We start from the raw sequence: 14,068 nt of genomic DNA on the forward strand, positions 1-14,068 counted from the left end.
CATCAGAATTTTTTGCCTCATAAAGTAATTTCTTGTTTGTCTTTCTCCAGTTAGTACCATCCATTAAAACACAAATGAAAATGGGTTTTCTGGGCTTTCCTTGTGGCTCCCAGGTAAAGAATCTGCCTGCCAATGCAGGAGACACAGGTTCGATCCCTGGTCTCAGAAGATCCCACGTGCCGCGGAGCAGCTAAGCCTCTGAGCCACCACGATTGAGCCTGTGCAGCTACTGAGCCCGTGTTCTGTGACTGCTGAGGCTCCAGCCCTAGAGTCCACGCTCCACACAAGGGAAGCCACTGCAGTGAGAGGCCCCCGCACCACAACTAGAGAAAGGCCCACAGCAGCAAAGACCCAGCACAGCCAAAAGTAAATACACAAATAAAGAACTTCTCAAAAAAAGAAGAAAGAAAATATGCTTTCTAATGTCTGGTAAACAGTAAACGTGGAAGTGCAGATCAGTTCAAGGAATCCATTAAGACTTTATGGTCACTGACTTGATTTTCTAGATTTCACTTCTCTTGGCCCCTGACCTGCAGGGTTGGTGTAGATTTTAAAATGTCACAGTCTGCACATAACTGTCTGCACGTGATTTCCGTCACTTTAAAGGGAGAGAGGCCTGAGTTGGAACGGAAAAGGCAGAGATGACGTACCAGGAGGTTCTCGGGCTTGATGTCCCGGTGCACGATGTTGAGGGCGTGCAGGTACCGGAGGGCGTTGGCCAGGTTGTACACCATGGCGCTCCCGTCCCTCTCCGTATACTTGGTTGAGGAGGTAATTGCATCAAAGAGATCTCCACCCTGGAGAACATGTAAAAGAGCACATCAAAACATCAACAGTGGCAGAAACAGACTCACAGGCTCAGAGAACGAATTTACAGTTACCAAGGGGGAAGGGTGGGAGGAAGGGATACTTAGGGGCTTGGGATGGACATGTACACACTGCCATGTTTAAGATGCAGAAGCAACAAGGCCCCAGGGACCTCTGCTCAATGCCGTGGGGCAGCCTGGATGGGAGGGGGTTTGGAGCAGAATGGACACACGTATACGGACGCCGAGTCCCTTTGCTGTCCACCTTAAACTATCATAACGTTGTTAATCGGGTATACTCCAATACAAAATAAAAATAAGTTTAATTAAAAAAATCAACAGTGGCAGGGCTATGAAGGGGACAAACAAAGCTCATCAGCCTGAAGGAGATCAGAAAAAGAATGTCACAAGTGCTGCTCAAATGAATAAAGATCCATTTCATAAATAAGGAAAGTCTCACGGCGGCAATGTGCATTTCCAGGGAGGGTCTCTCAGAATACTGCTCAGTCTTGGGATCCAGCACTGACAGACTCTCCTGGGATCTCTCCACCTCTCACCTTGACCAGTTCCATCACCAGGAAGAGCTCGGTGGCCGTCTCCATCTCCTCAATCAGCATGATGATGTTTGGATGCTTCACTCTGCGCAGGATCGACACTTCATTCTCAATCAGATGTTCCTGGGGAAAAGGATTTAGAGGGGTGGATCAGACACGACGGAACAGGCTCTGTTCCTGCGTGTCAGAGGACAACACAGGCTGTGGATCTGAGCCTGCAGGAGCGGAGACAAACCGCACCCTGCGAACAAGCCAAGCTGGTGTGGCAGCTCACTGAAGCTAACGGAAGGACTTCAAACAGCCCGCAACGGGCGCGGTGTGCTATCTGGACCGCTAGACTCGCTCCCTCCTGCCTCGTCTTCGTTTCCAACACTTTAACAGCTCATGATGCTGCGAAAGCTTGGGCTTGCCACACTGTGCTTTGTAATGCAGCTGGAATTACTTTTCCCTCTCAGTACACACTCAGAAATGAAGACAGCATGTAAGGAAATTTGGCATACTTATGGGATACAACTTCCAGCCTTATAAACATTTTTAGCTTTTAAACTATTTACCAACATGAATTTGAATTATGTGCTGAAATTTGTGAAAAAGAAACTTTCCTCCTCTGTATTTGGGTATGAAACCACTCACCAGATAGATGTTCCTTATCTTATATTTCAGAAGTCAGGAAACACATAGTAGGTGACCACCATCCTCATTTCAACTCTAATCACTTCTCTGAAAATACCACCTGATTGTCAGTCCTGGTGAGCAATGTGGTTGGGAACAGCACCGTAGCAAAATGTTTCCTCACGGCATTAAGGAATTATTCTTAGTATGCCAGCCCATGAATCATGAACAATGACTGCTCTGTTTTATTATGAAACATTAAAGATCTCTCAATAATATCACATTTGTTGATCCTCGTTAACTGTGATAATGAATTATTTAGGGAATGTTCTGTAAGACTGATAATTGCCCTATTATACACTTTAGGTTTTCAAAAAGTTTTCTTTATGTAAGTTTACCTTATAAGAGCGATCATTTGCTACCTAAACACACATATGTGCATATATATCCATAATGTGTGTCTGTGTCTCCTCTGCTCTCATGGATCTCAGAGCTAAACTGAATGTCCCACTGCAGTAGTAAGATCATTATCTTATCTCTAGTTCAGTGTACCGTTTATGGTTCCGCTCTTATCTCCATGCCTCCATGCATATGTGTATTTTTACTCAAAGCAATCTCAAATATTTCTGGACAATAGACGGAAGCATAAATTATAACAAGCAAGTAAATAATATCCAGACAGAAGTCTGTTGCAGCCTCCTGTACATGGTGACTGCTGTTTTTTGAATGCTGAATGCACCGTGTTTGTCCAAATGTTAGCAAATGACAGCGCAAATGTTAAACAGAAGCAGGGGAGAGAAAGGGGCTTCCCTGGGGGCTTAGTGGTAAAGAATCTGCCTGCAATGCAGAAGCCTCAGGAAATCAGGAAGAGCCTTTGGAGGAGGGCATGGCAACCCACTCCAGTACTCTTGCCTAGGAAATCTGGTGGACAGAGGAGCCTGGCGGGTCACAGTCCCTAGGGTCAAAAAGAGTCGGACATGACTGAGTGACTTAGCAGGCACCCAGGAGAAAGAAAAGAACCACATTGCCTAGGAAACGAGCCCCTTTCTGTCACTGTGCAGGGTGCTTGAGTAACATCTCCACAGTTATTCTTAGAGCAGTTCTTTGAGGGGCGGGGGATGCAAACCTAGATTCCTGACCTCCAAGCCCACATCTTTTGGAATCTTTCAAAATGAAAATGACAGCTGTCAGGCTGAAACTGACTCCATGAAAGGCTGGAACTAGAGGAAGCATAGGCCTGAGGTAGGCTCAAGGCAGGACCACACCAGGCTTCGTGCAAAGCGGAGCACCTATGCCTACTCATGAGGAGGGCTGGGAAGATGTAGCTGGTTCCGGACTTGGCACCCGGGGAAGGGTGGCAGGTCTCAGACCCTAACTGAGCACGGTGGAGAGGCCGCCGGGCTGCCGACCCGGCCCCAGTCGCACGGTGCTGACCTCCAGGGCGGCGGCGTCACCAGGCGGGCACAGAGCCCTGGGTGCTCCCAGGGTGAGCGGCTGGGCAGCCAAGCCCTTGTGGCCACAGGGACAAAGACTCAGAAAACCAGCCATGTTCACACACGTCTTTAGAAGCCTTTGGCTCATCTGTGCCAACCGAGTCCTTAATCACAGTAACCGCAGAGGTGGCTGTACCTCTGTGAACAGGTAAAGGCAACTGAATGAGTTTATTTCACTCTGTGTGACGCCAAGTCGACAAAGGAGAAAAACAGGCGTTTGATTTTGAAGCTAAATGGATCTATCATGTCAGTTCTCCTCCCTCCTCTCCATCGCCCGAGGTTGGGGAGAGTCTATAAATGTACCTCTATGTAGGGGCTCTGCATGTGATGCTAATTTCCAGGGACATATATAAAATAATTTGCATCACCAGTACCCCAAGAATGCGCTGACTGGAGCTAAAATAAAGAGTCCAGAACGCAGGGAGCCTGCACCTCTCCAAAGTCATCTTCTTCATGCAAAGGCACAGCAGAGCCTCTTCTGGGACGCACTGTGTAACTTGGCCCTGGGCCTCCGGCCGTGTTACATTTCAAATATTAAGTGGATATTCCAACAACATTTTTTCCACCACTATTTATTATCTTGGCTTGCTGTATGCTACTCGACAATGCCTAGTATTCTGTGCACATACTGAAGGGTTTTGTTGGGATGTGGGGCCTATTTGTTTCCCAACCTCTGACTATGCCTGTAAAAATGTCTTTGAAGGAACAATCCACTTTTTAAAGTAAACCATCCTCAGAAGCAAAACGAACGGTGCACAAAAATCTTTACAAATGTTATCTTCCTACTTCTTATACAGCCCATATGTAATCATTGTTTCTAATACATCCTCTCTAGGTTACATTTTCCAGAAAAATATTTCTAAATACAAGATGAACATCACTTTTGTCTCGAACTGTACTGAACGTACATTATTCAACCACCCACCATTATTTATGTTAAGTGATTCATGATTCTAACTCCAAATAATTTACATATGAATCATTTCCTGGCGGTATGCCATGGTTTTGTGTGTGAGAATAAATGACAAAGAAAACTGCCAACTTGGCAAAGGGTACAGCCTTATCCTTGGCCAGGGTAGATTTTAACATCTAAAAGAGAGACAGATAGACAGAGCCAGAGACAAATGGATCTGGGGAATAAACAATGCTCCCAAACCAAACGATTCGTCTAGCGTCCAGTCTTTCCTGCCTGTGTCCTTTGTCTCATTGAATGGACCTGGGTGCCCGGAGCAGAAGGGCATTCTACCCTGACCCTCCCTCCCGCGTCCTCCTGCCCAGCTCATCAGTCACCCACCCCCGCCTTCTCAGTAGCCTCAAAATATGCCCATTCCCTCTTTACCCCTTTTGCCAATTTTTTTCTAGGCCTCCAGGCATCTGCAAAGGCAGTTTTGTCTGGAACTTTCTTCCCCCACTTCTTGGTGAACTCCTATTCATTCCTCAGAATGATGGGGGATCTCACCTCCTCCAGGTAGCCTCCCCTGCTTAACCACAGCTGGGTTAGGAAACCCTCGAATTTGTCCTCAGAGCCCCCTGCGCTCACTCCGGCCGCAGTTCTCACCCTGCTCTCTTGGAGGTCTTTGTTTACCTTGCTCTGCAGGAACCAGCACGGTTCATTCTTGAGTAATCACATCACTCACTGCTCACTGTTACAAGTTTTACAGCCAGTATGTATATTGTGGGGTGAGCACCACTGAGGATGACACGTTGAGAGAGACGAGATGCTCAATAGTTATATGTGATGACTGTGGTTGGTTGAATAATGGCCACAAAAAGTTATCAGGTCTTAATGCCTAGAACTTGTAAATACTACTGTACTTGAGGAAAAGAATGTCTCTGGAGGTATGATTAAAGTCACTGCAACAAAGCAAAAACTGTAGATTTTCTGGGTGCCATTACAAGTGTCTTTCTGAGACAGAGGCAGAGGGAAATTTCACAGTCAGCAGAAGAAAAATAAACACAAAGAAGAGAGGGAGATGTGAAGATGGAGGCCGAATTTGGAGTGATGTGTTCCTCCAAGCCAAGGAATACTGTCAGCTACCAGAAGCTACTTAGAGTCAAGGAACAGATAGATTTCCCCCCACGGCCTGCAGAGGGAAAGTGGATTTCAGACTTCAGCCCCTGAAACAGTGAGAAAAATGTTGTAAGTCATCAAGCTGGTTGGGAAGTTATTCCAACAGCCTCAGGAAGCTAATATAGCATACATTTAGATTTTTGTCCTGCCCCGACCCATAACATGTAGATAATGAATGCAGAACTCTGGGGAGAAAGGGAAGGAAGGGCCACTTCTAAGCACACTACAGAAAGCGCCAGGCTTCACACACTGTGGGAATTCAGTAAATATTCAGAACAATTACATTTAGAATATTAGGCATAGAAGAATTCTTAAATTTATCAACATCATAGCCTTCTCAGAAGCCTCCATAAATCTGGCCCCAAGGTAGATCTTGCAAAAATCTCCTACTTTGTATGTAAATCAATGAAGTCAGAACATTCCCTCATACCATATACACACAAAAAAACTCAAAATGGCTTAAAGACTTAAATACAAAATAGGACGCCATAAAACTCCAAGGAGAGAATACAGGCAAAACATTCTGACATTAGGTCAGTCTCCCAAAGCAACAGAAATAAAAGCAAAAATAAACTAATTGAACTTATAAGCTTTCATACAGCAAAGGAAACCACAAACAAAATAAAAAGACAACTTACAGACTGGGAGAAAATATTTGCAAACAATGCAACCAACAAGGGTTTAATTTCCAAAATATATAAACTACTCAGACAACTCAAAATAACAAACAACCAAATCAAAAAATGGGCAGACCTAAAAAGACATTTCTCCGAAGAAAACTTACAGCTGGCTGATAGGTACATGAGAATACGCTTAACACTGCTAATTGTCAGAGAAACGTAAATCAAAGCTACAATCAGGTATCACTTCACGCCAGTCAGAATGGCCATCATTAAAAAGTCTATAAATAATAAATTCTAGAGAAGGGTGTAGAGAAAAGGGAACCTTCAGACACTGTTGGTGGGAATAAAAATTAGTGCTGCCATTAAGGAGAACAGTGTGGAGATTCCTTAAAAAAAAACAACAGTAGAGTTACCATATCATCCTGCAATCCCACTCTTGGGTATATGCCCGGAGAAAATGCTCATTCAAAAAGATACATGCCCCCAATGTTCACTGCAGCACTATTTACAATAGTCAAGACGTGAAGGCAACCTAAATGTCCATCAGCAGATAAACAGACAAAGGAAATGTGGTACATATATACAATGAAATATACTCAGCCATGAAAGTGAAAGTGAAGTTGCTCAGTCATGTCCAACTCTTTGCAACCCCGTGGACTGTAGCCCGCCAGGCTCCTCTATTCTCCAGGCAAGAATACTGGAGTGGGTTGCCATTCCCTTCTCCAGGGGATCTTCCCATCCCAGGGATTGAACACAAGTCTCCCGCATTGCAGGCAGACGCTTTATCCTCTGAGCCACCAGGGAAGCCTCATACTCAGCCATACAAAGAATGAAATAATGCCATGTGCAGCAACCGAAATGGACCTAGAGATGATCATACTGAGCGACGTAAGTCAGACAGAGACGTATATTACACCATACGATACCAAATACTGCAGTGGGCTGCCATTTCCTCCTCCGGGGGATCTTCCTTACCCAGGGATCAAACTCGGGTCTTCTGCATTGCAGGCAGACCCTCTACCGTTTGAACTACCAGGGAAGCCCTAAATCACTTGTATGTGAATCTAAAATATGACACAAATGAATTTATCTACGAAACAGAAACAGACTCACAGATACAGAAAACAAACTATGGTTACCAGAAGGGAAAGGGGGTGGGGAAGGGATAGATGAGGAGTTTGGTATTAACGGATACAAACCAGTATACTCCTACTACAACCAGGTCCTACTACATAGCACAGGGAACTATATTCACTATCTTGTAATGACCTATAATTTTAAAAAATATATGTATAATTGAATCTTTTTGCTGTAAACCAGAAACACAACATTATAAATGAACTATACTTTAATTTAAGAAAATCTCCTACTTGGAAGAACCCAACGTGCTTTCCACCTCCTGGGCCCCTGCTCAGGCTGTGCTGACTGCCTCTAAGGCCCTTCTGTCATTCCTGCCTATTTAAGCCCTGCATGCACACACACGTTCAGTCACATCTGACTGTCTGTGACTCCATGGACTGTAGTCTGCCACTACCCACCGCTCAAGTTCAGCTCCAACACTTCTTTCTCTAAGGCATCGCCACTGAGCATCTGCTTCTCATCTGCTTCCCTGAACTCCCAAACACTCCTTACAGAATTGGTATTAATTTGTATGTTAAATCACCCTATTCCTAGCACAGCATCTCACACAAACATCAGATGTTAGATAAACAGTGAATTAATCTAATAACACTCATACACATTACAGAAAAAGCAAATAGAAAGTCAGACGTTAAGAATTTTTCCCCAGCTTCTTCTTACAGGAACAAAGGCAGAAATTGAACTTGGAGCAGGAGCGTGACGGACTAACCCAAAGATCCGATCACCGCTCTGCCTCTGTGTGACTTCTGGGAAGCTATCTAATATGTGTTTCTATTTCTTTATCTATAAAACATCTGTTTTGCAAGTCATTAAAGATAATGTGCAAAATTCTTAAAATGTCCAAGCCTTGATAGATAATATACTTTGATAAATGGATAGATAATACATTTGGATAGATAATACATTTTGGATAAACATTACATTTTGATAAATGGCAGATATTGTTTTCAGCATTATTACTTTTCTGTGTACATCTCACAAAACAGAGGTAATGAACAATGCCCCAGGAGAGTGTCTTAATACCTGAAGATTTTGTTTAAAAAGAAAATTCTCTATACCATTTTTTCCGAAGTATAAAATTCAGTGGAAAAATCTACTTATTGAAAACAAGTATGAGATGAACAGATACAAACTACTACACATAAAACAGACATGCCACAAGGATTTACTGTACATCCTATAAGGACCCACAATGAAATACTGACATTATCTGAAAAGAAACAACTGATTCACTTTGCTGTACATCTGAAACCAACACAGTACTGTAATCAACTGTCCATTTTTTTTTAACGTTTTGAAATTATAATTTCATACAATGTGGAAATAATTGTTCAAGTAAGCAAAATAGAAGGGTGAAAACTAACTATATGAGCATGAATTATAAAAATACAATGACATTCAATTACAAGGAAAAACAATACCTCAATTTTTTTTTCTTCACCCAAATGTTTGAAGTGGCCTATTCATTTGCCTTAACACTTGGTGTTATCAGACTGTATTTTTTTGCATGAAGATCTTTTTTTCAACTACTGAGACTGCTGCTTAAATTTTAATCAGGTAAACAGTATTCTTTCCATCATAATTATTTTTAAACTTTTTATGAAGAAATACTTTAATGCAATTATTTAGAACCTGGCTCCCCAAGTTACAACACATTCTGCTTAAATCACACAATATCAGATACAAAGAGCAACACCCACTTCCACACGGAGAAAGGCTCAGCAGTTGAAAATATAATCAGATTGTCAGCACGATAGGTAAAAAAACACAGAATTATTTAAAGAAAATTAAATTTAGAAAAACCTTATTCAAAGAAAAGGGAGCATTTTGCACAGACTCTGCTTCATTAGCTGTCACAATGCAGTAAAAAGAAAAAAAGTATATGACAAATTTGCCTATTGGATTTACATTCTGGGACTCTGAGAAATTTTACCATAATTATTTTAGGTTTTCTGTTAAAAATACACTATTTTGTAAATGTCTGATGAAGAACAGTTTTATGAGTTCCATAAATATAAGACCACCATTGTCATATCAAGTCCTCCTAGTTATAAGTTCTGACTCCCTCTGGCCTATTAATAATATTAACAGCTAACAAGTGTTAAACTTTTACTATATACTGGTACTTTTCTACATATCTTACATGCCTTAATTAATTCACAATAACTTATATCTTAAACATTATTAATAACTGCATTTTATTAATTATTAGGAAGAAACAGAGGCACAGAGGGCCTAACTAATTTTTCCAAGGTCACACAGCAAGAAGACACAGGATTAAACTTAATACAATCTGTCTAGAGTAGCACTGTTCAACAGCAATGTGATCCACCCATGTAAATCTAAATTTTCTAGTAGCCATGCTAAAAAATATAAAAAGCAGGTAAAATTTATGACTTATTTAAATATTCAAGATATTACCATTTCACCATGTAATCAAATACAAAAGATATTAAGTATCTTACATTCTTCTTTGAGTATTAAGTCTTCACAATCTGATGTGTGTTTTGCACCTAGCAAACATTTCAGTTCAGACTGGCCACATTTCAAATGCCAGGAGTTCAGAGTTGGACCATGAGTTCCAGAGCCTGATCTCTTACCTGTTAGGCTACCTACCAGAAAGGAATCTAAAAAGGTCTTTGTCGTCATTATTAGAAAATATTTATCTTTTCAAATATAGTTAAAATACCAGTAATCTAGCAGCATCCCACCATTTGATTTTTTTTCCCCCAGTTGGATCTTGAGAGTGGGACAGAGAAAAAAGTTCATCCACTTGGAGAGACAATCCACGGTGTGTGCGCACATCCCGCGTCAGCTCTCGTTACAAGTATCTTTCCAAGGATGTCTGTACGGCAAACATACTTGGAACACAAAGACGGTGTCTGCCCTGGCCAGGAGGACAGATCTGTCTCCTGACCACGGTAATAACGTCCTCCTCTGAGGATACTAGTGGCTCCCTCCTAAGACTGGGGTTTCCTAGGCTTGGGGATCCTCCACTGGGATACAAACCCAACTATGGGCCTTGGGAGGTAAGAGGAACCAACGTGAGCATGGAGCCCACGCTGCCTGCTATGCCACGAGTAACTGTTTTTTGGTCTCTGATGCAGGAATGCTGTATCTTCTGCCACAAAGCTAGAAGGCTAATTTGTTAGTCTGAAAGTAGGGTCAAGTCTCAGACCCCTCACTGTTCCTGACACAGCTTTTTTTGTGTGGCTGGGTTCTGAAATAGGCATCTCCCAGAGAAGAGAACTTACATTTTTCGATGGTTAGGACAAAGATCAAATAAAGATACTGTTTTAGGATTAAGGTTTCAGAAAAATGGCAGGAAAAAAAAGCATGATATGGTTTCCCCAAATACTACCAGCAGTTAATTCCTGTTACGAGCTCATCAAATCACCACTAAATTCCTTCACCACAGCAAACGGCTCTAAGTGTTTTAGTTTCTTTTACAAAATAGTCACATATACTGTACCTTTCCACAACATTTGGCTTTGTCTATAATCTTCAGGGCAAACTCCTTTCCGGTTGACCTATGAATAAACAGAGGAAGGCCATATAAAGACACACATCAAAGACACCATCCTTCCTGATTTCCTCTCCAGCAGACTCTGGGAAGACAGACTGGTTTCCTCCTCTATACACCAGAGAGGATGCTGAGTGGAGTCTGGGAGAAAAATCCCCCCAAAAAGATTTTTTAAAAACCCACAAAGCCACACTGTCAATCTCCTTTTATAAATATCAATCATTACAATATTATTAAGTAACTCACATATTTAAAATAGTTAAATTCTGTTGCATCAGAGCTGGACGAAAGATATTTTCCCACACTTAAATCTCAAAAATAGTTCTCTTAGGAGACAGAATAAAATTTAGAAAAATGAATCAAAGTAACAGAAAAATTTCTTTTATCAATGTCTTTACATGAATCCATTAGCCCATCAGGCCACAATTCAAAACTGAGAAGTCCCTAGACTTCCACTGTCCATTTCTCAGTCAAACTGCAGTGAAGACCTGGAGCCGTCTCACCCACACCTCTCAACACCCCAGTCTGCACGTGCTCAGTCACTTCAGGCGTGTCCAACTCTCTGAGACCCCATGGACCACCCGCCAGGCTCCTCTGTCCATGGGATTCTCCAGGCAAGGATACTGGACTGGGTTGCCATGTTCCTTCTCCAGTGATAAAGTATGAAGTAAGAGAAGTGAGTGAGAGACATCATTTCCTTGGACACAAGAATCTGGATGATGTTATTTAACCTTTAATCACCTTTAACATCATTTAAGCTGAACATGCCAAAAATACATCTTTCAGAATTCAGGAGAACAGTTCAACAAAGAACACTGTGGTATTCTCAGAACACATTAATTCTCTCAATCACAAGCTACATTTGCCAAGTGGTCATAGTAACACTGATGGCCTACCTTGGAAGAATAAACTTTATTTAAATTAGTATATGGTATATAGACAGAATGTGGTCCACTGGAGAAGGGAATGGCAAACCACGTCAGTATTTTTGCCTTCAGAACCCCATGAACAGTATGAGAAGGCAAAATGATAGGATACTGAAAGAGGGACTCCCCAGGTCAGTAGGCGCCCACATGCCACTGGAGATCAGTGGAGAAATAACTCCAGAAAGAATGAAGAGATGGAGCCAAATCAAAAACAATACCCAGTTGTGGATGTGACTGGTGATAGAAGCAAGGTCTGATGCTGTAAAGAGCAATACTGCACAGGAACCTGGAATGTTAGATCCATGAATCAAGGCAAATTGGAAGTGGTCAAACAGGAGATGGCAAGAGTGAATGTCGACATTCTAGGAATCAGCAAACTAAAATGGACTGGAATGGGTGAATTTAACTCAGATGACCATTATATCTACTACTGTGGGCAGGAATCCCTTAGAAGAAATGGAGTAGCCATCATGGTCAACAAAAGAGTCCAAAATGCAGTACTTGGATGCAAGCTCAAAAACGACAGAATGATCTCTGTTCATTTCCAAGGCAAACCATTCAATATCACAGTAATCCAAGCCTATGCCCCAACCAGTAATGCTGAAGAAGCTGAAGTTGAACGATTCTATGAAGACCTACAAGACCTTTTAGAACTAAGACCTAAAAAAGATGTCCTTTTCATTATAGGGGAGTGGAATGCAAAAGTAGGAAGTCAAGAAAACACCTGGAGTAACAGGCAAATTTGGTCTTGGAGTACAGAATGAAGCAGGGCAAAGACTAATAGAGTTCTGCCAAGAGAATGCACTGGTCATAGCAAACACCCTCTTCCAATAACACAAGAGAAGACTCTACACATGGACATCACCAGATGGTCAACACCAAAGTCAGACTGATTATATTCTTTGCAGCCAAAGATGGAGAAGCTCTATACAGTCAGGGAAAACAAGATCAGGAGCTGACTGTGGCTCAGATAATGAACTCCTTATTGCCAAATTCAGACTTAAATTGAAGAAAGTAGGGAAAACCACAGGACCATTCAGGTATGACCTAAATAAAATCCCTTATGACTATACAGTGGAAGTGAGAAATAGATTTAAGGGACTAAATCTGATGGACAAGAGTACCTGATGAACTATGGACGGAGGTTCGTGACATTGTACAGGAGACAGGGATCAAGACTATCCCCATGGAAAAGAAATGCAAAAAGGCAAAATGGTTGTCTGAGGAGGCCTTACAAATAGCTGTGAAAAGAAGAGAAGCGAAAAGCTAAGGAGAAAAGGAAAGTTATTCCCATTTGAACACAGAGTTCCAAAGAATAGCCAGGAGAGATAAGAAAGCCTTCCTCAGCGATCAATGCAAAGAAACAGAGGAAAACAACAGAATGGGAAAGACTAGAGATCTCTTCAAGAAAATTAAAGATATCAAGGGAACATATCAGGCAAAGATGGGTTCGATAAAGGACAGAAATGGTATGGACCTAACAGAAGCAGAAGATATTAAGAGGTGGCAAGAATACACAGAACTGTACAAAAAAGATCTTCACCACCCAGATAATCACAATGGTGTGATCACTCACCTAGAGCCAGACATCCCGGAATGTGAAGTCAAGTGGGCCTTAGAAAGCATTACTACGAACACAGCTAGTGGAGGTGATGGAATTCCAGTTGAGCTATTTCAAATCCTGAAAGATGATGCTGGGAAAGTGCTGCACTCAATATGCCAGCAAATTTGGAAAGCTCAGCAGTGGCCACAGCACTGGAAAAGGTCAGTTTTCATTCCAATCCCTAAGAAAGGCAATCCCAAAGAATGTACAAACTACCACACAATTGCAGTCATCTCACACGCTAGTAGAGTAATGCTCAAAATTCTCCAAGCCAGGCTTCAGCAATATGTGAACTGTGAACTTCCAGATGTTCAAGCTGGCTTTAGAAAAGGCAGAGGAACCAGAGATTAAATAGCCAAAATCTGCTGGATCATCGAAAGCAAGAGAGTTCCAGAAAAACATCTATTTCTGCTTTATTGACTACACCAAAGCCTTTGACTGTATGGATCACAATAAACTGTGGAAAATTCTGAAAGAGATGGGAATACCAGACCATCTGACCTGCATCTTGAGAAACCTGTATGCAGGTCAGGAAGCAACAGTCAGAACTGGACATGGAACAACAGACTGGTTCCAAATAGGAAAAGGAGTACATCAAGGCTGTATATTGTCACCCTGCTTATTTAACTTATATGCAGAGTACATCATGAGAAATGCCAGGCTGGATGAAGCACAAGCTGGAATCAAGATTGCCGAGAGAAATATCAATAACCTCAT

At 42.0% G+C, this 14,068-nt stretch overlaps 1 protein-coding gene across 6 annotated transcripts in view; it reads right to left on the reverse strand.

Moving 5' to 3' along the window:
* DCLK2 (doublecortin like kinase 2) overlaps positions 1–14,068 on the reverse strand; it is a 192,912-nt gene that overhangs the window by 22,593 nt on the left and 156,251 nt on the right. For all 6 annotated transcript variants that reach the window (XR_006272512.1, XM_043484756.1, XM_043484766.1 and 3 more), the window contains 2 exons: positions 1,364–1,483; positions 651–797 (listed from right to left, as the gene is read on the reverse strand). Coding sequence is in view for 5 of the 6 variants with exons in the window: in XM_043484756.1 (XP_043340691.1) it covers positions 651–797; positions 1,364–1,483 (267 nt within the window). In the remaining variant the exon portion in view is untranslated. The remainder of the gene's footprint in view (positions 1–650; positions 798–1,363; positions 1,484–14,068) is intronic.

Source organism: Cervus canadensis, chromosome 1 (assembly GCF_019320065.1).
Source record: "Cervus canadensis isolate Bull #8, Minnesota chromosome 1, ASM1932006v1, whole genome shotgun sequence".
NCBI classification, from domain to species: domain Eukaryota; kingdom Metazoa; phylum Chordata; class Mammalia; order Artiodactyla; family Cervidae; genus Cervus; species Cervus canadensis.